Source organism: Schistocerca piceifrons, chromosome 11, assembly GCF_021461385.2.
Source record: "Schistocerca piceifrons isolate TAMUIC-IGC-003096 chromosome 11, iqSchPice1.1, whole genome shotgun sequence".
NCBI lineage: Eukaryota > Metazoa > Arthropoda > Insecta > Orthoptera > Acrididae > Schistocerca > Schistocerca piceifrons.
In genome coordinates, this window is record NC_060148.1 from 168,347,029 (window position 1) to 168,374,454 (window position 27,426).

General features: G+C 43.1%; 1 protein-coding gene across 7 annotated transcripts in view; it reads right to left on the minus strand.

The window, feature by feature from the left end:
- The window catches only part of LOC124719919, a 155,465-nt gene that overhangs the window by 99,739 nt on the left and 28,300 nt on the right, over nucleotides 1–27,426 (minus strand). For 6 of the 7 annotated variants that reach the window (XR_007006017.1, XM_047245114.1, XM_047245115.1 and 3 more), the window contains exon 2: nucleotides 6,679–6,996. The exons of the other annotated variant lie outside the window; for it this stretch is intronic. Coding sequence is in view for 5 of the 6 variants with exons in the window: in XM_047245114.1 (XP_047101070.1) it covers nucleotides 6,679–6,850 (172 nt within the window). In the remaining variant the exon portion in view is untranslated. The remainder of the gene's footprint in view (nucleotides 1–6,678; nucleotides 6,997–27,426) is intronic. 7 annotated transcript variants of the gene reach the window in all.

The following is a 27,426-nucleotide window of genomic DNA, read 5'->3' on the forward strand; positions in this document are numbered from 1 at the left end:
TATATCTGAAGGCGAAAAGTTATTTAGGTTTTACGGTAACACAACTGCGTTGACGCCCACAATGTACAATAAGAACATAAGTAGGCGAAGCAAATTCCACCTTATGACATTTTAAGCAAAAAAGTCAGCTTTAATGAAGGAGGAAAATACAGTTGTTTATAAGAAAAAACATAATGGATAAGTTTAACAGACTTCATTATTTCGTTTGAAGCTTTCTTTGATGTGTATGAATGTACATATTTTCCCTAGCAAATAATTGTCGATGTTTTGAAACGTTGTCTCACTTCTCAGTAATTTACCAAACCTAATTGATCAAGAACATAGGCTATAAAGTTTGCTTCGGCCATTGACAAATTTTGTCGTTGTTAGCTCCTCAGTTCTGATACTATAACATTTTATGCATATTAGGGATGGTGATTCAAAACCCCATTTTTGCGGTTCAGTACTGTGTTAAGCGACTTGACGAGATGTGACATGAAAGACATTGTAAATACATGCTGACGTGAAGCTTCTGTGACGTCATGCTCGTTCATTTTGCTCTTCAAAGCTAAGAGCCCAATTTATTTCAAATATCAGACGTAAACTGCTATGGTGCCTGCAAACGTCTATATTAAGTCCACAGCACCTGCGAAGGGAATCTGTCTTTACTAGCGATATGACAACATTCAAAATTTATAGGACAAATGTCGGACAAATCTACGGCGTCCCGAGATCACGTGACCATTGTGGCAAATCAATTCTGCGCTTCTGAATGCTCACTCCAGGGATATTTCTACTCTATGTCGGCAACCGTTAGTGAGTTGTTTCAGTCGTTTCCTAACCTTGAAATGAGTTAGTGTCCTGTATTGTTCAGTGGAACAAAATAATAACAGAGTATTTAAGTGAAACAACGTAGTAACTGCTGTAAGTTGAAGATTATTTATGAAATAGGGATGCCTTTAAAGTTTACGACAAAGGAATACGCCCATACGGTGTTTATTTATGGCAAATGAGATGATAATGCTATGGCTGCAGTTAACGAATATCACGTACATCCGACTCGGAGGATTTCGAATGCACGAACCGTTAGTGGAGACAGGTGCTCTATCTAGCGATCATAATGACTACGAGCACTCGATACACGAACACGACGATGAGGATATGTGATGCTGTTCAACGTAACCGCCAAGTAGTTAATCAATTTAAAAAATTGCGAAATTACTTCTTTGCGCCTCTGGATGTTCTTGAAAACTACTGCAGATAGACATCTCAGACGTGTTTTATTACATTCACCATACCAATGACAAAATTAATGGAAATCGTACAGTTTTGCGATGACTTCATATCTGCGAAGTTGCTAAGTTTCAGGCAAAATCTTGGCAGTAACTCCGTAACTACACATTCGCGAGCCTACGTTTATATGAGCTTTTTTCTTTAGTTTTACTTGTAGAATAACATATTAAAATATTTGCACATCTTCATGAATCACCATGATGGCAAACGATGGATTAAAGTTTGTGACGTAATGACAACTCTTTTTTTTTTACTTCCACGGCAACATACCTTTGATGATGAGGAAACTGAAAGCGCCGGAATTGTAGTCGCCAGTTGAGCTTGCAACATTCTTCGAAAGAATTAATGCATCATAGTTCCGCCGAGCGGTAAAGTTTACCCGCTTAACAAAACAGTGATATATTATCTCTTTCGGGCGATGTGCTCGACGAAACATCTATTCAGCTACGTAACCCGCGAAATGTGGGATGTGGCGGCTCGTAGATATACATTCTGGGCGTTCGCAAATTTTTTAATTCAGATAAATATGAGTGTGCGAAAATAACAGCATCTGCTTATAACAGTTATGCTCATCAACATATTTATACAACTTCAGCCGCAGTCAATAATAATAACGATGATGATGATGATGATAATAATAATAATAATAATAATAATAGTTATTATTATTATTATTTGCATAAGTTCTCTGAAAAAGAGGAAGAATTGTTTCTGTGGAATTTTGTTGTTTTGTACATAAGAACAATTTATGGGAAGAACGAAAAATGTTCAGACTTTCGCTGCTCTCCATTAGACAAAGTTGTTGCCTTTCCCCACTGTTGTTTAACGCATATCTTGGAGAGATTATTGCGAGAGGCTTAGATGGGAAAAGAGGAATATCTATTGGTGGAAAGAGAATAGAATGTATAAGGTTTCCTGATGACACGATATTAGTGGCAGAAAGTGAGAGGACAGTGAACAACATGCTGAAAGATCTGAATGAAGCTTGTGTGGAATATGGGATACAGATAAACACAGCAAAAACAGAGAGTATGGTCATCAGTACAAGACGCAGACTGTCCAATATTAAAATAGGACAATCTACCATTAGCCAAGTAATTGCATTTATACATCTTGGAAGCACAATAACTGAAGACTTGAGATGTCACCAGGAGGTGAAAACTCTAACTGCCATAGTGAAGGAGGCATTCAACAGAAAGAGGAGACTTATGTGGCTAATTAGATAAAGGTCTAAGGAAAAGGCTTGGCATATGTTTTGTCTGGAGTGTGGCAGTAAATGGGGCAGAAACATGGACGCTGAGACGAGAGGATGAAAAAAGGTTAGAAGCATTTGAGATGTGGATGTGGAGGAGAATGGAGAGAATAAGCTGGATGGAAAGAGTGAGTAAAGAAAGAGTATTGGAAAGGGTTGGTGAGAGAAGACGTCTGCTGAAGGTTGTAAGAGAAAGAAAAAAGAACTGGTTGGTGACTACCCTGCACATAAAAGACCAAATAAAAATGGTGAGCGACTAATTGATATTTGTAAGAACTGTGATCTTCTTTTAAAATCCACAGCCTTCAAGCGCCTACCTCGAAACGCCAAAACTTGGAAACACCCTAACGCAATGTTTGGAGAGTTCCACCAGGTGGACCATGTAGCTGTCTCTAAGAAATCAACCAGGGAAATTTTCAATGTTACTGTTTTGAGGAATGCCAACATTAATTCTGATCATTACTTGTCTCGGGTAAAAATGAATATCATCCAAGATAGCCGAAAGAACCTTTCCAATATTTCAAGACCACCAGAATTTGATATAAGTAAACTGAAAGATGTCAACAACAAATTTACAGAAACTCTACACAGCAAACCAAATAAAACAGACTGGAACAGAATTACAGAAGCCGTGGTACAATCAGCCACTGAAAGTATACTGACCAATAAAAAATATAAACACCCGTGGTGGAACGAAGACTGTAATGAAGCAATTGAAAAGCGAAGACAGGCTTGGATAAAATGGAATAGCAAGAAAACCTTCAAAAATCACGAAAACTACTTGAAGGTTACGAAAGGTACATCAAAAGTATTGATATCAACTAAGAGACTCTTCAACAAAAACCACATAGATGAAATAGAAGAAATTTTAGAAGTCATCACACTCTGGAATTTTATAAAGCCTCTACATCACAACTATCGAAGTTTAAACCTCCTACTTTACATATACGAGGACTCGATGTAAAACTAAATTTGAATGACAAATCGTGTGCTGCAGCTTTTGGAAATTACTTTTCATCCCTGCTGAATGCTGAAAATCCAAATGAAAAGCTTGATTTCTATCCTACTATTACTCCTGCAGATAGTCCCTCTCAAACATTAGATGAAATCACGAAAACTATACAAGGCTTGAAAAATAACAAATCTGGAGGTGAGGATCGCATATTGGCTGAAAAGTGGAAATACGCAGATCACGATACAATAAAACATCTCCATGATATCATAGTGAAGATTTGGGAAACTTAAACTCTGCCGCCAGATTGGACCGTAGCAATTATTCACCCACTTCATAAAAAAGGCGATAAGAGTGGTCTGAATAATTACCGAGGAATCTCTTTGATACCAACGACTTACAAGACGTTTCTTTTCCAGTATGTTGTTAAACAGAGCTGAAACAATCTTAGATCAACAATTGGGCGAATATCAAGCTGGTTTCAGGACATAAAAGGTCCTGTGCAGAGCAAATCCATAGAAGCGCAGTCAGCCAAAATGAAAATCTACTGGCAAAAGAGGAAAACACAATCAGGGAAGAGATAAAAATCTTCGCGGTCCATAGCAGGCCGAAACGATAGCAAAAATAAATTGAATTTATGCTCCTACTTTCCTGCCTATCCACATTATCGGAGATCTCGACATATTCGCGAAAATATCAGATTGCTCACGACATAAGGTTATATATTTCCCTGCTGTGCCGCAAGCTAGATATAACTTTGTCACCACAATACTGTTTTTCGCTTTCAGATTGGTAGGTTTCGCCCACTAACAATAAATAGCTACCTCTGAACATAAACTCGACTTCTGGCTACGCTACAGAGCAGTCTGTCACCAAAATCAAGTTTTCTGCTTCGCCAACTCACAACCATACTTTTGCATTCGAACCTACGCTAGACTTCTGGCTACGCTAAAAATCAGCCTGTCACCACGACCAGAAGCTGTGCTCTCGTGTCCCTGCCTGACCACACGGAATCTGTGAGATATTCGGAAAATACAGCTTAACCACACTCGAGCAATTCACGACGTATTCCTAGAACAACCAGATATTTGTAACAAGCAGAATATAAAAACCACTGCTTCACTCTCAGCAGTTTTACACTAGATTGCTAAACCTTCCAAAAATTTATGATTGCGGTTGGTACCAATTCGAGGTTCCCGGCAATAATTTGAGCAATACTGTTGTCAACACAGGGTGTAAAACAGGGCATTCTGTACTTATTTTGTATATGACGTACCATTAAAGGCCTTATAACTGTAATTAACTAGTGCACGAACTATAAATTGTGTGGTTTAGTAACAAAGTCACCGCCTTTAGTGTTCGAAGATTAAGTTCTGTTGTTACGTCCAAGCAGTACCACACCCTAGAATATCGCGATATGGAAACCACGACGTATTCCGAATAAAAGAGCTACATATTCCTTGCAAAACATATTCCCCCCATGTCACTGTTTCATTGGCAACAATTTAAATGTCGTCTTATATCCCATCCTAACCAAATCTATGACGAAAAAAACAGCCAATATTTCGGATTAAAAAAAATTGTAAGGCCGTAGCTCTATTCCTGTACTGCACGCGAAGAAACAGTCACCTTTGCCATTGGCTGAGTAGATCGGTCTGCCGTACTCGCTGGATTGGCTAACTAGATTACGTGTGCTGTCCTTAGATTGAGTAACAACAGCACTTCGCACAGGGCAATCTCGATTTCACAGTTTGCGAAGCTATCGTGCCGTTTTTTGGTGGATTTCGTATTTATTCTTGTTTATTGCGCAAATATGAAGTTTCAGTGCTACAGCGCATTAAAGGCCTAACCAAAAGACGTCCTTTTTTCTTTAACGGTTTTTGTGCTACATGCCTTTAAGTTCGATACCTACCCTATATGATCAAAAATATCCAGAGACCTGGCTGAAAATGCCTTAGAAGCTCGTGGCGTTCTCCATCGTTAATACTGGAATTCAATATGGTGTTGGCCCATCCTTAACCTTGATAACAGCTTCCACTCTCTCAGGCATACGTTCAGTCAGGTGCTGGAAGGTTTCTCGGTGAATGGCAGCCCATTCTTCACGAGGAGAGGTATCGATGTCGGTCAGAGAGGCCTGGCACGAAGTCAGCGTTCCGAAACATCCCGAAGGTGTTCTGTAGCATTCAGGTCAGGACTCTCTGCAGGCCAGTCAATTACAGGGATGTTATTGTCCTGTAACCACTTCGCCACAGGCCGTGTATTATGAACAGGTGCCCGATCGTGTTCAAATAAGCAATCGCCATCCCCGAATTGCTCTTCATCAGTGGGAAGCAAGGCGGTGCCTAAAACATCAGTGTAGGCCTGTGCTGTGATAGTGTCACACAAAACAACAAGGAGTGCGAGCCCCCTCCGTGAAAAACACGACCACACCATAACACCACCGCCCCAGAATTTTACTGTCGGCACTACACACGCAGGCTGATGACGTTCACCGGGCATTCGCCACACCCACACCCTGCCATCGGATAGCCACATGTGTACCGAGATTCGTCACTCCACACAACGTTTTTCCACTGTTCAGTCGTCCAATGTTTACGCTCCGTACACCAAGCGAGGCGTCGTTTGGCATTCATCGCCGTGATGTGTGGCTTACGAGCAGCTGCTCGACCATGAAACCCAAGTTTTTCCACCTCCTACCTATCTGTCATAGTACTTGCAGTGGATCCCGATGCAGTTTGGAATTCCTGTGTGATGGTCTGGATAGACGTCTGCGTATTAGACATTACGACCCTCTTCAACTGTCGGCGGTCTGTCAGTCAACAGACGAGGTCGGCCTGTACGCTTTTGTGCTGTACGTGTCCCTTCACGTTTCCACTTCACTGACACATCGGAACTCACTGACACAGGGATGTTCAGGAGTCTGGAAATCTCGGGTACAGACGCATGACAGAGGTAACACCCAATGACCTGAGCACGTTCGAAGTCCGTGAGTTCCGCGAAGCGCCCCATTCTGCTCTCTCACGATGTGTAATGACTACTGAGGTCGCTGATATGGAGTACCTGGTACTAGGTGGCAGCACAATGCACCTAATACGAAAAACGTATCTTTTTAGGGGTGTCCGGATACTTTTGATCATATAGTGTATATATAAAAATGTAAACCAAACAATTCGCTTAAGCAGAAAATTTACGAAGTAATTACCTTTTGGAGGTATCCGGGAAGCACCTGCATCTTCATCTTCTGCGGAAACTTGCAGTATCGCCTCTTGTATCATCCTTTTTAATTTTTTTTTACTCGATGGTTGTGATAACGAACGTAGTTCTAATGCTACATAATCCGCAAACACCTGATATTCATCAACAGGCTTCTGCATGGCTTCTACTGCTCTGCTCGGAATATCGTCCGTATTTGCCTCGCTTAATTTTTCACACCACTTTTTGTTCCTTCCATATCACTGAGTGTGTTTTGTGGAAGAGAATTTGCCTCTCACTCATTCTTCTCTCTGGCATCTTCTGGTACCTAAAATAAATATCATAATGTAGTATGTATCTTCAAAGGGATACATTTCAGATATAATTTTGTTTCCTATAATTTGAGATATCTTCAACAGAAGAAGAGTGGTTACAAATCGCACATAGTTTTGAAAATAGATAGGGTTTTCTAAACTGGATTCGCGCTATGGATGGAAAAAGTACAGTAATACAGGCTTCTGGTCCAAACAAATATATAAGGAAGCCCTACCGTTCGAGAGGTCAAGCAATGCAAAATCGGATGTTTAACTATCGGTCTTCCCGAGCACGAAATGCGTATGAGAGTATGAAAACATTTTAGGACTTACTTGTGCACGTTTTCGAGTACTACGAACGCGAATACTTCCGAGTCCCGAAAACACGAGGCGATATGCGCTTTTCACAACTTATTAGTAACAGAGGAGAATTCCATTTAAGCCCCAACTGGCACACTTGGTTCCCAAAGTTTTCCAAACTCAACGAGAGTGCCGAAATGACCCATGGGCAAAACAAATATTTAGTTGGAACCCATAAACGTACATAACTGGCCACAGTCAGCCGAGGAAGTGCGAAATGAATTCACAGACTCTGTTTCACAAGAAGGGGAAGTAGAATGGCAATAAAGGCGCCTTTACATTTCAGCTGATTTCTTATGTTAGTGTAAACATAAATAAACTAGCACTAAAAGTAATAAATACTATCTCTCGAAAGATCAGAATACTGTTGATGACCGTGCAGCTTTTCCCTGGAATAAATGATGACTAACTGAAACCCTCAGCTGCCGACAGGTGGTGTTGATTTACGTCGATGTGGACAGCTGAAAATGTGTGCCCCGACCGGGACTCGAACCCGAGATCTGAACAGTTTCTGTCTTCATATATATATATATATATATATATATATATATTTAAAGGCTACCCAGCCATTGACCTTCGTCTGTGCGAATGCGCACAGGATGCCCAAACTTACGGGAATCGCCTAAACGTGCGCGAGTAATGAGTGAATGGGCAAATGTCTATAAGGTACATTACACATGTAGAATTGTGGACAGTTGGGAATGTGAGTCTCACGGGAAGCGTGCAAGGGATAAGTCCCCGCAGTCGCGCTATTCATCTGTGTCCTCGGTGGCTCAGATGGATAGAGTGTCTGCCATGTAAAGTGGAGATCTCGGGTTCGAGTCCCGGTTGGGGCACACATTTTCAGCTGTCCACTTCGAGGTATATCAACAACACCTGTCGGCAGCTGAGGGTTTCAGTTAGTCATCATTTAAATACTATTTCTTTCACTTGCGAAATTATCCTGTGTTTCTTTGGCAGTGTTGGAGCGATACATAACTTGTCGGCAGAAACGGACATTTTTCAAAACATCACCGAATTTTGTTTTTCCTCAGAAACTCTAAAGAGCCGCGCGGGGTACGTGTTCGGTCTCAGGGGCCCTGCCACGGTTCGCGCGGCTCCCCCCGTCGGAGGTTCGAGTCCTCCCTCGGGCATGGTGTGTGTGTGTGTGTGTGTGTGTGTGTGTGTGTGTGTGTGTGTGTGTGTGTAAGCCTAGGGACCGATGACCTCAGCAGATTGGTCACATAGGAACTTACTACAAATTTCAAAAAACTCTGAAGACTCCGTGGGCATGCGGGAAAATTACATTCATTCGATGTACTAGATGCCGTTTTAATTTATGTTTCCCGTGTCTGTACGAAAACTATCAACCTGCAACTAGTAATGTCCGAAGCACACCCAACGCCTAATCGTACATTCGGAATACTGTAACTCACCGTATCAGTGAATAACGTTATTTACAGCTTTGTTTCTCGTCCTTTGAATCGGGCTTTCGAGGTCTGACCCTCGTCCATGAAAGGTGTGTCTCTAGATAATTATAATAATTGCTTTGATAATAAAAATTAGCAAACAATCAAATAACATTTGAAAGTCAGTACAAGTTCATGCAGAAACGTATGTCTTTTCAGCATATTACCTTTCACATGTAACATGTGCGAATAATATGAGTAGTGTTGAAAAAATATGAAGTAGTAAGAAAAACCATTAGCAGGACTCGATCCAACGACCTAACGATTATGGTGCTTGAGCGCTAACCACAAAACCGCCACTACCTGTAAGTATCTCGCACCTGGAGAACGCTTGATTGGGGTGTCGTTTCGCACCGAAAATTGACATTAAGTGACCGTACCAAGCTGGCTCTAGAGAATAACTGGCTGTGCATATTCTGCCATTCTGAAAGTAGCTGTTAATAAGGGAACCTCCACCATCGCACCCCCCTCAGATTTAGTGATAAGATGAACCAGTAGATAGCCTGTCAAAAACTGAACACAGATCAAGCATGAAAACAGGAAGGAGGTGTACTGAACTGTGAAAACAAAAAAGCAAAATGGAAACAGTGAACGGTCCAGCCTCAACAAGTGGAACACAGAGGAGAGGATGAGCGCCGTGGCGTCGGCGTTAAGTGGTCACGGCATTGGACTGTGAATCGGGCGAACTGGATTCTAACATCCTCGTGCCTTTCCCCCCCCCCCCCCCCCCCCCCCTTCACAACTTTATGAACTTGTCGTGCGGTCATTGAAATGTTTACTCTCTTTGTGTGGTCTTGACAGTTGTCATACTATACATTGGTTATAGAATATAAGTTATGTGATAAGAATGCATTACCATGCCAGGGTGGTTCAAATGGTTCAAATGGCTCTGAGCACTATGGGACTTAACATCTGTGGTCATGAGTCCCCTAGAACTTAGAAATACTTAAACCTAACTTAACCTAAGGACATCACACACATCCATGCCCGAGGCAGGAGTCGAACCTGCGACCGTAGCAGTCGCGCGGTTCCGGACTGAGCGCCTAGAACCGCTAGACCACCGCGGCCGACACGAGGGTGGTCTGAAAGTTCTTGGAATCACCACGAGAGGTCAGTGCTAGCGCAGCGAGTTGTTCACGTGATGTTCATTGGACTGTTGCCTGTAAACACGTGACACGTCAGTGATCTTGCAAGAGAGCTGTTACCGTGACGTGGCTCTGTTGTTGTTCCCGCGTAGTGATTTGCAAAGATGGAAAAAATCGAGATTCGAGCAGTGATTAAGTACTTTGTAAAGAAAGGTATGAAAGCAAAGGCCATTCTTGCAGATTTCCAGAATACACTCTCTTACTCTCCTCCTTCATACTCGACTGTCGCCAAGTGGACAAATGAATTTAAATTTTGTCCGGAGAGCTTAGACTATTCCGGGCTGAAGTCGGCCAAGATGTGTCACTGCTCCAGAGAACATTGCAAAAGTGCACAAAATGGTCACGCAGGATCGCCGATTGAAAGTGCGTGAAAGAGCTCACGCTTGCCAGATGTCATTTGAAAGGGCATATCACATTTTAACTGAAAAATTAGAAATGAAAAAAAATTGTCTGCAAGATGGGTGCCGCGACTCTTGGCGCTGGATAAAAAACGTACGAGAATGGACATATCAGAACAGTACGAGGTGCACTCAAGTTCTAAGGCTTCCGATTTTTTTTGTAATTAACTACTCACCCGAAATCGATGAAACTGGCGTCACTTCTCGACGTAACCGCCCTGCAGACGCACACATTTTTCACAACGCTGACGCCACGATTCCATGGCAGTGGCGAAGGCTTCTTTAGGAGTCTGTTTTGACCACTGGAAAATCGCTGAGGCAATAGCAGCACGGCTGGTGAATGTGCAGCCACGGAGAGTGTCTTTCATTGTTGGAAAAAGCCAAAAGTCACTAGGAGCCAGGTCAGGTGAGTAGGGACCATGAGGAATCACTTCAAAGTTGTTATCACGAAGAAACTGTTGCGTAACGTTAGCTCGATGTGTGGGTGTGTTGTCTCGGTGAAACAGCACACGCGCAGCCCTTCCCGGACGTTATTGTTGCAGTGCAGGAAGGAATTTGTTCTTCAAAACATTTTCGTAGGATGCACCTGTTACCGTAGTGCCCTTTGGAACGCAATGGGTAAAGATTACACCCTCGCTGTCCCAGAACATGGACACCATCATTTTTTCAGCACTGGCGGTTACCCGAAATTTTTTTGGTGGCGGTGAATCGGTGTGCTTCCATTGAGCTGACTGGCGCTTTGTTTCTGGATTGAAAAATGGCATCCAAGTCTCATCAATTGTCACAACCGACGAAAAGAAAGTCCCATTCGTGCTGTCGTTGCGCGTCAACATTGCTCAGCAACATGCCACACGGGCAGCCGTGTGGTCGTCCGTCAGCATTCGTGGCACCCACCTGGATGACACTTTTCGCATTTTCAGGTCGTCATGCAGGATTGTGTGCACAGAACGCACAGAAATGCCAGCTCTGGAGGCGATCTGTTCAACGGTCATTCGGCGATCCCCCAAAACAATTCTCTCCACTTTCTCGATCGTGTCGTCAGACCGGCTCGTGCGGGCCCGAGGTTGTTTTGGTTTGTTGTCACACGATGTTCTGCCTTCATTAAACTGTCGCACCCACGAACGCACTTTCGACACATCCGTAACTCCATCATCACGTCTCCTTCAACTGTCGACGAATTTCAATTGATTTCACACCACGCAAATTCAGAAAACGAATGACTGCACGCTGTTCAAGTAAGCAAAACGTCGCTTTTTTTAAGTATTTAAAACAGTTCTCATTCTCGCCGCTGGCGGTAAAATTCCATCTGCCGTATGGTGCTGCCATCTCTAGGACGTATTGACAATGAATGCGGCCTCATTTTAAAACAATGCGCATGTTTCTATTTCTTTCCAGTCCGGAGAAAAAAAATCGGAGGCCTTAGAACTTGAATGCACCTCGTATTTGGCCCCTTTTTAGGAGAAACAAACAAGATTTTTTGCGTCGGTTTGTGACCGCAGATGAAACTTGGTTGCACTACTATACCCCAGAGACAAAACCACAGTCAAAGCAGTTGAAACATGCTGATTCTCTGCCACCAAAGAAAACAAAGACAATTCCTTCCGCGGGAAAGGTCATGACATCAGTGTTCTGGGATGCGAAAGGGGTTGTGTTCGTAGATTATCTCCCCACTGCGCAAACAATTACTGGAGAATACTATGCTAACCTCCTGGACAAACTGCAACAAAAGATACGCGAAAAAAGGAAAGGACCAGCAAGGAAGAAAGTCTTCTTCCATCACACATGTGCCGTCGCCATGGCAAAATTACACGAACTAAGGTAAGAATTGTTGCCACACCCGCCTTACTCACGTGGTATGGCTGTCAGACTCCCATCTCTTTCGAAATTTTTCCTGGTGGATGAGGATTCAATTCAAACGATGAATTGATAGCCGGAGTTGACAAATATTTTGCAGCCCTGGAGGAAACTCATTTCGGAGAGGGGATCAATGCACTGGAACATCGTTGGCCCAAGTTCAATAATCTACAAGGAGACTACATTCAAAAATAAAAAAGTTTAACTGATCCAAATACTTTTTTTCCTATTCTGTTCCGAAAACTCTTCAAACCACCCTCGTAAGTGTGATGAATAGTGAGACTACGCAAGATACCACATAGACGTCTCACAGAAATGTAAACAACAAACAGACGGGTGTGAACAACAAAGGAATTGAAGAGTCAAATCTTCTAAAATGGAACGCAAGTTCAGAAACGTTAGAAACATACAGTACCTTTCATAAGTTTTGGGTCAAACAATAGTTTTGTATTTACTTAGAGAAATAACAGATAAACAATTGAATGTGTTATGTTAATCCAACAGATAAAATGATATTCACAGAACAATAAATTGAAGATTTTGCTTCATTCAATGACACAAAATATACAAATAATTTCACATTTATGTCAAATAACATAGACTTGCCTTCACAAAAGTTTTGGGACAAATAGCTTCCAATCCAAATATTTTCTGCGCTATTCTTCCAATTGTTCCTTAGAATCTGCAGGTATACATTTTTATCCACTGTTTCATCAATGAAGAGGAGCTCACCCACTCCTTGGGCCGACATACAACTACAAACCATAGCAGGTCCCCTGCCATGCTTCCCTGCAGCTGGCATTTTCTTTTTTCTTCCAGCTCTGTTGGGCTGCCGCCAGACGGTTATTCGTCCATCCTGAGCCCGTGCCAAGGCACCTCAGACCGCGCGGCACTCGCTAATTTTTTTACTGCATACGGATAACTGAGGGATCAAAATGAAGAAAAGTATACGAATTCTGTAGCTACGTATACAGGGTGTTACAAAAAGGTACGGCCAAACTTTCAGGAAACATTCCTCACACACAAAGAAAGAAAATATGTTATGAGGACATGTCACCGGAAACGCTTACTTTCCATGTTAGAGCTCATTTTATTACTTTTCTTCAAATCACATTAATCATGGAATGGAAACACACAGCAACAGAACGTACCAGCGTGACTTCAAACACTTTGTAACAGGAAATGTTCAAAATGTCCTCCGTTAGCGAGGATACATGCATCCACCCTCCGTCGCATGGAATCCCTGATGCGCTGATGCAGCTCTGGAGAATGGCGTATTGTATCACAGCCGTCCACAATACGAGCACGAAGAGTCTCTACATTTGGTACCGGGGTTGCGTAGACAAGAGCTTCCAAATGCCCCCATAAATGAAAGTCAAGAGGGTTGAGGTCAGGAGAGCGTGGAGGCCATGGAATTGGTCCGCCTCTACCAATCCATCGGTCACCGAATCTGTTGTTTAGAAGCGTACGAACACTTTGACAGAAATGTGCAGGTGCTCCATCGTGCATGAACCACATGTTGTGTCGTACTTGTAAAGGCACATGTTCTAGCAGCACAGGTAGAGTATCCCGTATGAAATCATGGCGGTGAATCGAGGAAGTACAGTACATACTGACGAAAGTAAAATGAGCTGTAACATGGAAAGTAAGCGTTTCCGGACACATGTCCACATAACGTATTTTCTTTATTTGTGTGTGAGGAATGTTTCCTGAGAGCTTGGCCGTACCTTTTTGTGACACCCTGTGTAGTCATGCTGGACACGAGTACTGCGAGCTCAGAGCTCCCCGTCAGCTGTATATCTGTCGTTGGAAGCAGGCGCGTACCGAAGCTGTCACGTGCTGCCTGTCTCGGGTCTGAACGTCAACGCAACCGGGCGTTTCACTCGCGACGCAACGACACATCACTTCCGCTTAAAAACTGCTCCTGTGGTTTTCTCGAAATCGTTAGTACGCGTTACAACTTGCACATTATATCGTCGTAATGGACCACTACAAAATGTAAACCAAGTTAGAAGTAAATCCGCGAATCGAACATTGAGAATATTTTGAGAGCCATCAATACTGCTGCTCAATATTTCTACACTACTGGCCATAAAAATTGCTACATCAAGAAGAAATGCAGATGATAATCGGCTATTCATTGGACAAATATATTATACTAGAACTGACATGTGATTACATCTTCAAGCAATTTGGGTGCATAGACCCTGAGGAATCAGTACCCAGAACAACCACCTCTGGCCGCAATAACGACCTTAATACACCTGGACATTGAGTCAAACAGAGCTTGGATGGCGTGCACATGCAGCTTCAACACGATACCGCAGTTCATCAAGAGTAGTGACTGGCGTATTGTGACGAGCCAGTTTCTCGGCCACCATTGACCAGACGTTTTCAATTGGTGAGAGATATGGAGAAAGTGCTGGCCAGGACAGCAGTCGAACATTTTCTGTATCCACAAAGGCCTGTAAGGGACGTGCAACATGCGGTCGTGCATTATCCTGCTGAAATGTAGGGTTTCGCAGGGATCGAATGAAGGGTAGAGCCACGGGTCGTAACACATCTGAAATGTAACGTCCTCTGTTCAAAGTGCCGTCAGTGCGAACAAGAGATGACCGAGACGTGTAACCGATGGCACCGCATACCATCACGCCGGCTGATACGCCAGTATAGCGATGACGAATACACGCTTCCAATGTGCGTTCACCGTGATGCCGCCAAACACGGATGCAACCATCACGATGCTGTAAACAGAACCTGGATTCATCCGAAAAAATGACGTTTTGCCATTCGTGCACCCAGGTTCGTTATTGAGTACAGCATCACAGGCACTCCTGCCTGTGATGAAGCGTCAAGGGTAACCACAGGCACGGTCTCCGAACTGCAAGCGTCGTCGAACTGTTTGTGCAGATGGTTGTTGTCTTGCAAACGTCCCCATTTGTTGACTCAGGGATCGAGACGTGGCTGCACGGTCCGTTACGGCGATGCGGCTAAGATGCCTGTCATCTCGACTGCTAGTGATACGAGGTCGTTGGGATCCAGCACGGCGTTCCGTATTACCCTCCTGAACCCACCGATTCCATATCCTGCTAACAGTCATTGGATCTCGACCAACGCGAGCAGCAACGTCGCGATACGATAAACCGCAATCGCGATAGGCTACAATCTGACCTTTATCAAAGTCGGAACGTGATGGTACGCATTTCTCCTCCTTACACGAGGCATCACAACAACGTTTCACCAGGCAACGCCGGTCGACTGCTATTTGTGTATGAGAAATCGGTTGGAAACTTTCCTCATGACAGCACGTTGTAGGTGTTGCCACCGGCGCCAACCTCGTGTGAATACTCTGAAAAGCTAATCATTTGCATATCACAGCATCTTCTTCCTGTAGGTTAAATTTCGCGTCTGTAGGACGTCATCTTCGTGGTGTAGCAATTTTAATGGCCAATAGTGTATATTGGCAGTTTGACAGAACGGGGTGAGTCAAAAAGGACTTAACAACTTAGGAATGATATAGAAATTCATTGAGATAAATTACAGAATCGGCGCAGATGTCATTTTGTAGCAAACAAGCTCAAGTTTCACTTAAAAGTGTTAAGTGTCATTTTGATTGTAATGGGCTGCCATTTCTGGCGCGCAAACAAACTAACAGTACTCAACTTCCTCCCACACCTGTTGCAGCAAATCGGGCGTAACTTGTGAGATGCGAGCGTAGATTCGATTTTTCACGTCGGCTAAATTGTTTGGCAGGGGAGTAACATACAGACGGTCTTTAACGAAACCGCAGAGAAAAGAAAACCAGCGGTGTCAAACGTGTGGAGCGAGGTGATGAGAGTTGGTAATAAACCGTCCAATCTCGGTCACCTTCACCAATCCGTGGAATTATAAAGTTTTCTACAAGGTGTACAACTTTGCTACTGCTGTTTTTTCCCCAACATTAGAGGCTTTATTGAAACAAACTGGTCACACATGTATCATTCAAAGTATTTTTCATCGCTGGCCACTACTTTCTCCCATCTTTCGGGCAGTGTACGAAACCCGCGTCGAAAAAGTTGTTCGTCTTTTGAAGCGATCCAATTTGTGACTTCTTCATGAGATCGGAAGTGTTGGTCAGCCGGGCCATGCACCATTGATCTAAACAGGTGATAATCAGAGGGAACAACGTCTGGAGAATACGGCGGGTGGGGTAGGACTTCCCATTTCAACGTTTCCCAGCACGTTTTGACCTCTTTTGCAACGTGGGGTCGAGCGTTGTCGCGCCTCTCGCTGTATTGCGGCCGTTTGTCTTTTAACGCTCTGCTCAGACGCATTAACTGCGCTCGATAACGAGCACCTGTGACTGCTTCACTCGGTTTTAACACCTCACAGTACACGACGCCGAGCTGCTCCCACCAGATGCAGAGCACGATCTCGGAGCCGCGAATACTCGGTTTGGCCGCCGACGTGGAAGCGTCGCCCGGATATCCCCATGATTTTTGGCTTTTAGAGTTATCGTAATGAATCCATTTTTCGCCCCGATCACAATGCGATGCAGAAATCCCTTCCGTTTTTGCTTCTAAAGCAAACACACAAACACCGTTCAATGTCTATTGGTTTCGGCTAACAAGGGACCCAAGTTCCTTCTTCCTGAATCGTGCCCATAGCCTTGAGACGATTTGAAATGGCTTGCTGTGTCACTCCCACTATTCGTGCCAATTCTTGATGAGTTGGACGCGAGTCTTCACTCAGCAATGTCTCCAATTCACCATCTTCGAAAACATTCTCTCTTCCACCACTATGCCGGTCTGCGACGTTAAAATCACCGTTCTTGAGCGCTGAAACCACTCACGACACGTTCTTTCATACCTACCTGCCCGAGTAAGGGATCTGACATTCCACGCTCCGATCCGTAGAACGCCAGTTTTCTTTCTCCTGATAACGACGTTCTCTTGAGTAGTCCCCGCCCGGAGATGCGAATGGGGGACTATTTTACCTCCGGAATATTTTACCCGAGAGGACGCCATCATCATTTAATCGTACAGTAAAGCTGCATGCCCTCGGGAAAAATTACGGCTGTAGTTTCCCCTTGCTTTCAGCCGTTCGCAGAACCAGAACAGCAAGGCCGTTTTGGTTAGTGTTACAAGGCCAGATCAGTCAATCATCCAGACTGTTGCCCCTGCAGCTACTGAAAAGGCTGCTCCCCCTCTTCAGGAACCACACGTTTGTCTGGCCTCTCAACAGATACCCCTCCGTTGTGGTTGTACCTACGGTATGGCTATCTGTATCGCTGAGGCACGCAAGCCTCCCCACCAACGGCAAGGTCCATGGTTCATGGGGAGGGGGGAAGTCAGATCCAGATTTTTTGGGGATTGGAATTATTATATTCTTCTTGAAGTCTGAGGGTATTTCGCCTGTCTCATACATCTTGCTCATCAGATGGTAGAGTTTTGTCAGGACTGGCTCTCCCATGGCTGTCAGTAGTTCAAATGGAATGTTGTCTACCCCCGAGGCCTTGTTTTGACTCAGGTTTTTCAGTGCTCTGTATAACCTCTGGCTTAGTCAATTAATCCAGGTCCCATCTCCTTACATTTCCACCTTCTTGCAGTTTCTTCAGTTTTAATCTACAGTTCATAACCAACAGATTGTGGTCAGAGTCCGCATTTGCCCCTGGAAATGTCTTACAATTTAAAACCTGGTTTCTAAATCTCTGTCTTACCATTATATAATCTATCTGAAACCTATCAGTATCTCCAGGTTTCTTCCATGTATACAACCTTCTTTTATGATTCTTAAACCAAGTGTTAGCTATGATTAAGTTGCGCTCTGTGCAAAATTCTACCAGGTGGCTTCCTCTTTCATTTCTTACCCCCAATCCATATTCACCTACTAGGTTTCCTTCTCTCCCTTCTCCTACTGCCGAATTCCAGTCACCCATGACTATTAAATTTTCGTGTCCCTTCACTATCTGAATAATTTCTTTTATTTCATCATACATTTCTTCAATTTCTTCGTCATCTGCAGAGCTAGTTGGCATATAAACTTGTACTACTGTTGTAGGCGTGGGCTATCTTGGCCACAATAAGGCGTTGACTATGCTGTTGGTAGTAGCTTACCCGCACTCCAATTTTTTATTCATTATTAAATCTACTCCTGCATTACCCCTATTTGATTTTGTATTTATAACCCTGTATTCGCCGGACCAAAAGTCTTGTTCCTCCAGTCACCGAACTTCACTAATTCCCACTATATCTAACTTTAACCTATCCATTTTCCTTTTTAAATTTTCTAACCTACCTGCCCGATTAAGAGATGTTGACTGGAATACTCTCTTTCAAATTTTGAAGATGGCAGGGGTAAAATGAACGAAAGCCTATTTACAATTTCTACAGAAACCAGATGGCAGTCATAAGAGTCGAGGGGTATGAAAGGGAAGCAGTGGTTGGGAAGGGAGTGAGGCAGGATTGTAGCCTCTCCCCGATGTTATTCAATCTGTATATTGAGCAAGCAATGAAGGAAACAAAGGAAAAATTCGGAGTAGGTATTAAAATCCATGGAGAAGAAATAAAAACTTAGAGGTTCGCCGATGACATTGTATTTCTGTCAGAGACAGCAAAGGACTTGGAAGAGCAGTTGAACGGAATGAATAGTATCTTGAATGGAGGATATAAGATGAACACCATGTAGTGGGACTTTGAATTTCGCCGCGCTACACTCGTTCCCTCAGACATAAATTATACCGTCGCAGCAATACTGCTGCGACGATGAAATGAGCGCTCGACGGCAGAGAAAATACTAAAATTGTAACTCTTTTTTTGTTTTCTTTCCGTCTATTGTCTCTCGAGAGCGGAAGCTTAATGCAGACGTGATCTGATGAAAACGAAAAAAAACTTATTAATGTGTAGACATATTGTGGAAGTTGTTATGACATTTGGAGGAGGGAAGCGACGTAAAATAAATTGCATTTAATATCGAGTCGGTTTTGTATGCATTAGAAATTCCTGGACAATGAAACTTATTGCAAGATTTCGGAGCAGACTTTTCACGCAGAAATGAAGTAGGAGATTTTTGAAGACCTGGACGCCGCACGAAAGAAGATATGTTAACCTGGTAAAGGATGAACTCTTATCTACGCCATTTCCCCCTGTTAGTTACATTTGTTATTCTGTCTTGTGGAAATTGGTTTGACTTTTGCTCAGAAACGCCACAAGGACCACCCCAACAACAGCTTTTCCGAATCACAAAGTCCGATAACTTTTCTGTAACACGAAGTCCGATTTGCATTTCTTTCTTTCCTTTTTTTCACGGTCATGAACGATTTTTTTTAAAAAAAACCTTTCCATTCACCATTTCTTTCCAATATTTCCAACCTTTTCTTTTCTTTTCTTCTCTTCTCTTCTCTTTTAAACGAGAATAATGGAATGTAGTCGAATGAAGTCGGGTGATGCTGAGGGAATTAGATTAGGAAATGAGACACTTAACGTAGTAAAGGAGTTTTGCTATTAGGGGAGCAAAATAACTGATGATGGTCGAAGTAGAGAGGATATAAAATATAGACTGGCAATGGCAAGGAAAGCGTTTCCGAAGAAGAGAAATTTTTTAACATCGAGTATAGATTTAAGTGTCAGGAAGTAGTTTCTGAGAGTATTTGTATGGAGTGTAGCCATGTATGGAAGTGAAACATGGACGATAAATAGTTTGGACGAGAAGAGAATAGAAGCTTTCGAAATGTGGTGCTATAGAAGAATGCTGAAGATAAGGTGGGTAGATCACGTAACTAATGAGGAGGTACTGAATAGGATTGGGGAGAAGAGAAGTTTGTGGCACAACTTGACTAGAAGAAGGGATCGGTTGGTAGGACATGTTCTGGGACATCAAGGGATCACCAATTTAGTATTGGAGGGCAGCTTGGAGGGTAAAAATCGTAGAGGGAGAGCAAGAGATGAATACACCAAGCAGATTCAGAAGCGTGTAGGCTGCAGTAGGTACTGGGAGATGAAGAAGCTTGCACAGGATAGAGTAGCATGGAGAGCTGCATCAAACCAGTCTCACGACTGAAGACCACAACAACAACATATACGTACTTGAGAGCATTCGATGAGACTCAGCAGCTGTTTTCTTCAGACTGAAACAAAACAGTAACACCTCCCGCAAATGACGAGAATTAGGCTCGTAAACAGACATTTGCAATCAAGAACAACTTCATGATGCGGACACAAATCGACCGAGGTCCAAGCTGACTGCCTGACATCTGCGATCTGTTTCTTTCGACTGCTACTTACCGTTGTCGCCACCTATAGGCAAACGACGGAAGCAAGGTTGTACACCGTACAATATAGAATTTCCAGGTACACAATAACAGTGATAAGTTTTCTCTATGAAGAAGAACGGACTGTGCAATTCAGTTTGCTAAGGGCACAAAACACATTAACTTTGGGGTTGTCATAAATGTGTGGATTTCCACTGCACCACACTCTGCGCTGGGTTGTGGGCGTTCACCATGCCGCTGGTAGAAAGTGTTGACTTATCGCTGAAGACCACTGTGTTCAGAAATGTCTCACCGCACTCTATCCTATGCAACATTTACGCACAGAATTCCCCACGAGCAGTCTTACCTGCATCACTAATTTGCTGTGCCGTTGTGAATCTATACTGTTTCAAGTGTAAACGTCTACGCAGTATTCACCAGTCTTTTGTGGAATGTCGGTTTCGCGAAACGGACGTCGCATTGATTTTTGTGGACTGCGAGCAAAGCTCTCCCCAACCTCTTCGACATAAACCATCAACACGCCGACAGCACGGTGATTGTCATATCGCAGTGAACAACCCGTCTAAACAAAATTCTCGTGCCGAGCGTAAATCGAAACCCTCTGTGGAGGTTCTATAGCATAGTAGGCGCGAAATTTACGCCCAAAAGTTATTGCAGAATTCGATTCATAAAAACGAAACACACAGCTGGCACGCTCTGCATCAGTAAAAATAGCAATTTTAGCTAGTCGTGAGCAAGAAATCACAGCGATTGAGAAGTCACATATCACAATAACGACTTTTCAGAATGTGGCTGCGATTTTAGTCACAACTGCCTTTAACATTCCAGGTTTCTGTTGTCGCAAGTAGCAACCAAAAGCGCAGTTAATATTAGATGCCGGAGGCCACCTGTTGACCTACGTCCGTACTAACAACATTATGTCTCACGATATGGCTGTACTACATATTATGAGGGAAGAAATAAACCAAGTAGCTTATTTGCTCTGAGAAAAATTTTGTAGTCGGCTGAGAATTGGGGCAACCAACGAATGTGAATGGCGAATAAAGTAGCCTGGAATTTTCTTGACATACCAAACACACTTTTCATCATAAAAACAAACTGCAGAATAGTTTCAGAAGAAAGATAATGGATAAAGCTCTGATGCGATACTGATACGTATTACACACATATATCGTATATAAGCTATTAAAAATGCAATCTGGTGTCTACTACGTAACTTTTACAAAATGTTTAACAACTGTATTCACAAGACGGATATTTTTTCCGACAGTACAATACGCAGTTAAGTTTGCCTGTATTTTCAAATATTGCACAAATACTTTACCGAATGTCAGCTTTAAACTGCAAGATCAGTATTTTACACTGTTTTCACTTGCACATTATCAACCTTAAAACACACAACCTTCCAACCTACTCTACAGGTCAGTCTGTCATCACAACCAGCATTTCTAGGAGGGACGGACGGACGAATCAATATCGCACTCTAGCAACTCTTTACCACTACATACATAGCAGAAAATTTTGGGGTGTAGGATGGTTCCACCAAGGTGAGAATGGAATTCTCATTGTTCACTCACACTGTAGTCCACATTTACTTACCATCTCTTTCAAATTACATAACGACTTCGATGACACACTGTACCAATACACAGTTTGTACACTTCTCTTTTACGCTGCGAGTTCAAGAGTCATCTTAAATGTTGACGATTCTCTCTTCTAATGTGGAGAGGCACGTAGAGCAGACAGCAATCGAAATGGGAACTACATCTCGAAAATTACGAGGATTATTAAATTTTTATACTGCTACTAATTACTAGCAATATAATTCACATTCTATAACTGCTAATATTTCTGGTTAGGTAAGCATTGAGTGGGGCAAGGAGGTTTCACAGTTTGCATATACGATGCCACTACCTTCATTCACAAACACAGGGACTAATCTTACTTTTGACAAAACGCTGTGGTAAATTCTCCACTTCTTCTGTCAATGATATTTTGAATTATTGCTATATCGATTGATCGAAAATGTGGTTCAGATACCTGTGAACCTTAACAACGTGTTTAGAATCAATATTCTAAAGATGAACTGTTATGGTATTGTGTGGTAATTTGTGTTATAATTCCCAACATCACACTATCATTATTTTCACACTTGATTCATTAATACAAATTAAAAGCCAAAGGACGAACATAAGTAAAACATACTTGATACTGTTTTGTTGACATGAAATTTTGTCTCTGGGCAAGCGTACCTTTTGTATATCATGTAACGGCTGAGGAATAATCGTTGGAAACATTAATAACATACCATTTCACGTAACTTTTTGTCAGTTGCATTACTGAAACGCTAACCTTGGGTCCTGATAAGTAATCGCCTAAACACGCGAGAACATATTTTTTGATTGTATTTACACAGTTCACATCTTACTTGCGACTAATGACAGTGTAACATCTACCAGCGATAAATAGCAAAGTTACAGAAATCGCGTAAATCGCAGAAGCAGCGAAACTCGCTCGAGTCGCAGAAATAGGATTAGTGGAGTGCGGAGGGATACAAATTGTGAATTCTTTAACTGCAATTCTTAACTGCGACAAATCGCAGTTACCGGAAAGCAGCATTTGCAGAAATCACTTATATCGGAAAATCGCAGTTTAGCCTGTGGCGACGTCATTTATCCACTGCGCCAAAAACAGCGGGTGAAAGCTGCAGCTGATAGATATTTATCTTTGCCGTAGTCGGCTTGGTTACGAGTTGTTTATTCTTGTTAGTTTTTGATCTGTGCTTGGAAAATAAAATGTTTTCTCATCTCATGAAAAGGCTGTTACTTCATAAAATATAAAGGCTCCTATAAGCCCATCCCTCTTGGTGGCGGAAAGGGGTACTGATGCAGCACTAACCGAATCAAACTTACGGTTGTTTGCTACAAAACGACTCATCTACCGATTCTGTAAGTTATCTCAATAAATTTCTATATTATTCCAAAATTGTAAAGTCCTTTTTGACTCACCCTGTATTACTGAAAATGTGAGAGCCAACTTTCGAGGTAAACTGGCTCACAGAATATTGATATCAGTGGGCGCTAGTCGGCGCAAACTACGAATGATCCCACAACACGACCCTGCCATCGTGGCACATATATTTTCCTGATGTGTGAGCATTACTGTGTATCCAGCAATGCTTCCAAAAAATTTTAACCAAGGTTACGAAATCTGTTGTTGACGGTTTATTGCCGGAAGTGTCAGCTCTATGGTTAATAAAACATCAATGTTACAAGATAAATGCGAACATTCTGTCTCTGACAACTTGACTAACGTCACTGGTCATTTCAGCAGCACGAGAAATAATTAAAATTGCGCGTGTATTGCTAAGACAGAGAATATACAGAATGGAAAGTCGGCCGCAATCCATGCGGGAAGTCTGCCGCATTAAAACCGAGTAAACGTGAGAGAGGACAAGTTACTCACCTGTTTTTCGCATGTTGCTGTGGTCTTCAGCCCTGAGACTGGTTTGATGCAGCTCTCCATGCTACTCTATCCAGTGCAAGCTTCTTCATCTCCCAGTACCTACTGCAACCTACATCCTTCTGAATCTGCTTAGTGTATTCATCTCTTGGTCTCCCTCTTCGATTTTTACCCTCCACGCTGCCCTCCAATACTAAATTGGTGATCCCTTGATGCCTCAGAGCATGTCCTACCAACTGGTCCCTTCTTCTTGTCAAGTTGTGCCACAAACTCCTGTTCTTCCCAATTCTATTCAATACCTCCTCATTAGTTATGTGATCTAACCAACTAATATTCAGCATTCTTCCGTACCACCACATTTCGAAATCTCCTATTCTCTTCTTGTCCAAACTATTTATTGTCCACGTTTCACTTCCATACATGGCTACACTCCATACAAATACTCTCAGAAAAGACTTCCTGACACTTAAATCTATACTCGATGTTAACAAATTTCTCTTCTTCAGAAACCCTTTCCTTGCCATTGCCAGTCTACATTTTATATCTTCTCTACTTCGACGATCATCAGTTATTTTGCTCCCCAAATAGCAAAACTCCTTTACTACGTTAAGTGTCTCATTTCATAATCTAATTCCCTCAGTATCGACTGATTTAATTTGACTACATTCCATTATCCTCGTTCTGCTTTTGTTGATGTTCATCTTATATCCTCCTTTCAAGACACTGTCCATTCCATTCAACTGCTCTTCCAAGTCCTTTGCTGTCTCTGACAGAATTACAATGTCATCGGAGAACCTCAAAGTTTTTATTTCTTCTCCATGGACTTATAATACCTACTCCGAATTTTTCTTTTGTTTCATTTACTGCTTGCTCAATATACAGATTGAATAATAGCGGGGAGAGGCTACAATCCTGTCTCATTCCCTTCATAGCCACTGCTTCCCTTTCATGTCCCTCGACTTTTTCGCATACGAAAAATTACTAAAGATTTTATTACAACCTGGCGCACCTTGAGCGACAGTCCAGAATGTTAACGGCCTGAGCAGACGTTGATGGAGGCTGGCAGGGCGCTAAAAGCACGAGGTATTTTTATGGTTCTTAGATCGGCTTGTTGGGAGCTGAAAGCAACTGGCGGCGAGCCCATCCGTTAGTAAATCTCGCCGACAGGGAGGGACAGCGCCCCAGCATAACCATGCCGCGACGCCAGCAGAAGCCTGGAACGCGGCTACACAGTGGAGTCGTAAACCGGGCATTGTGAGAGCCAAGCGTAACAAAAATTCACATGTTTTCGTGTTCGCCGATACTGCAAGAAGGCCAGTGACCCACTTCCCTCGGTCGCTACTGTTGTATAAGAAGACTCCGGCATCTGAGAAACGTTTACAGATGGAATCTTTATTACACATAGCTACAAGGCACAGGCAATTTAGATGAAGATTTTTGAGATTGTATCTGTTTCCTTGTTGCTGTGGGAAGAGCCACGACTATTCCCCCCTCTGCGAAAAAAAAGCCCGTAATAGGCGTTTTCTTCTTCTTCAGGGACGCGGATTTCTTAACGCTTGTCCAGTGCTGTCATGTGGGCGGGGACATTTAGCGCTGGCTCGAGACTGTGTGAAGGCGGTACAGCTCGTGCGCTTTGCAGGAAAAGGCATAGGCGGGAAGCTCTCAGGTGAGGGGACCTGAGGCTGGTAAGCTCTGGCATGTGTGGTTGGTACTTTGGGCCTCTCCTGAGACTGACTACACTGGCGAGTAGTTTAGACTCGGGAGCCTGTGCTGAAGTTCATACTGTACTGACAGTGTGATTTGAAACGTCTCGGACAACTCGTTTGCCGAGGGCACAGTTATTCGTTTCTGGTTTACCACTCTTGACGTTTGTTATCCTTTTGTGCTCTGTCGTATAAGTGAGCCAAATTGGCCCTTGGTACGGCCAGTGAACGGGTGTGTTAAGCCGTCGGCACACGGACCGTGCATCCGAACGTCGAGCGTGCCGAGTTTCTGACGTCATAGCGTGGAACAGCACGTTCGGGAGTCTTTCCGAACGTGCAGAGCAGTATCTGGCACGTCAGATATTCTGAGCGTGCGTCTGAGCGTTGACCAATGAGACGTCACAACGCCACCTACGTCACACGCACGCCGTCTCCCTTCAGTACAGAGTTGTGAGGCGCCATACTGGCAATCATTTCAAGCCTGTATGTATATAGCCCCTTTCTGAGAACCAGCAAATTGAGACTCAATGGAAAACTCGTTGTTAGTTGTGTGAATCGATCCAATAAATTAATGAGAAACATCATGTTCAGTGCGAAAGAATTATTGTAACTTGCGTATTATGAGAGTAGGCTATTTGAAGGCAGTGACACACTGAAGATCCACCCAAAACTCATTGTTCTTGGTACAATTTGTTATAATTAAATTTCAATTAGTAACATAATTACCCACGATAACGTTTTTACCGTTGGCTAATATAATATGATTATGTGCAGGGGTATTGTTGGTTTAGCGTAGTGAGTCGGTCGCTGTCCAGTAATGAGTTTTTGATGGGGCGGTGGATCTCGTCGTAACACTTCCAAACTTTTTTTCCTAACAGCCGCGTTTTTATTAGGTTCTGATACTTTATTATTAGTCTCATATAAGTATATACTATAATATTTGATGTTATGTAAATATAAGTTCACCTTTTTTTGAGGGGTGTCCGATTAGCTTTATCTACAGGACAGCTTGCGCTACTTGTATAAAGACATTTTGCTCCTTTTACGCTTCGTAATTCACATGTTGCAAAGATTCTGCTACTGGATAGGAGAACTGATCAAGTAAAACTGACCCTGGGGTTTTTTCTAAAATGTGAGAATGATGAAATAATGTTTATCTTACGTGGAGGAGTATTTCAAATTTGTACCGCACTGTTTGTAGTGGAGCTTTTATAAGCCCGTGTCCTTGTTGATTGGATATGGTACTTTCCTTTTCGTGGACGATGAAGGAAATGTGCGTTTTAATAGAGCTAACGTGGGAATTTTACGCGCGCCCACTGAGTAAACAGTGTGATTTACGAACTAGAAACATCCCTCGACTGCCGCTGGAGTGCGTTGCGATCGCATATACCACGTTGGGGCCCACGTACCGTGTGCACAAGTCGCATCGTTCCTGAGCGTTCAGCAGCACGTTGAACTCGGCACGCTCAACGTTCACGTTCGACAGCACGGTCCGTGTGCCGACGGCTTTACACACTGAAATCTACCGTGATTTCAGGGCTCTAGTGGACAGTACATTGTGATCCGTCTGCCGGATCGCTGGACCGTGAGATTTTTGGATTTCTTTCCTGGCAGCCATCGATTCGCCTCACCTCCGCCGCACACATCTCGCCAGCTGCAACTCACGTCACCGCACTAAGTAAACAGGGGAATGTACTGCCGCCCCGGCATTGTCAGGGCGTACAGATCTCAACCACAACTTGCTCTCAGCTGCACCTACGTAGAGAAACTTGAGTAGATTTGATCAACCAAAGTCTGCTCAGCGTCAGATCAATTACGCTTGCGTT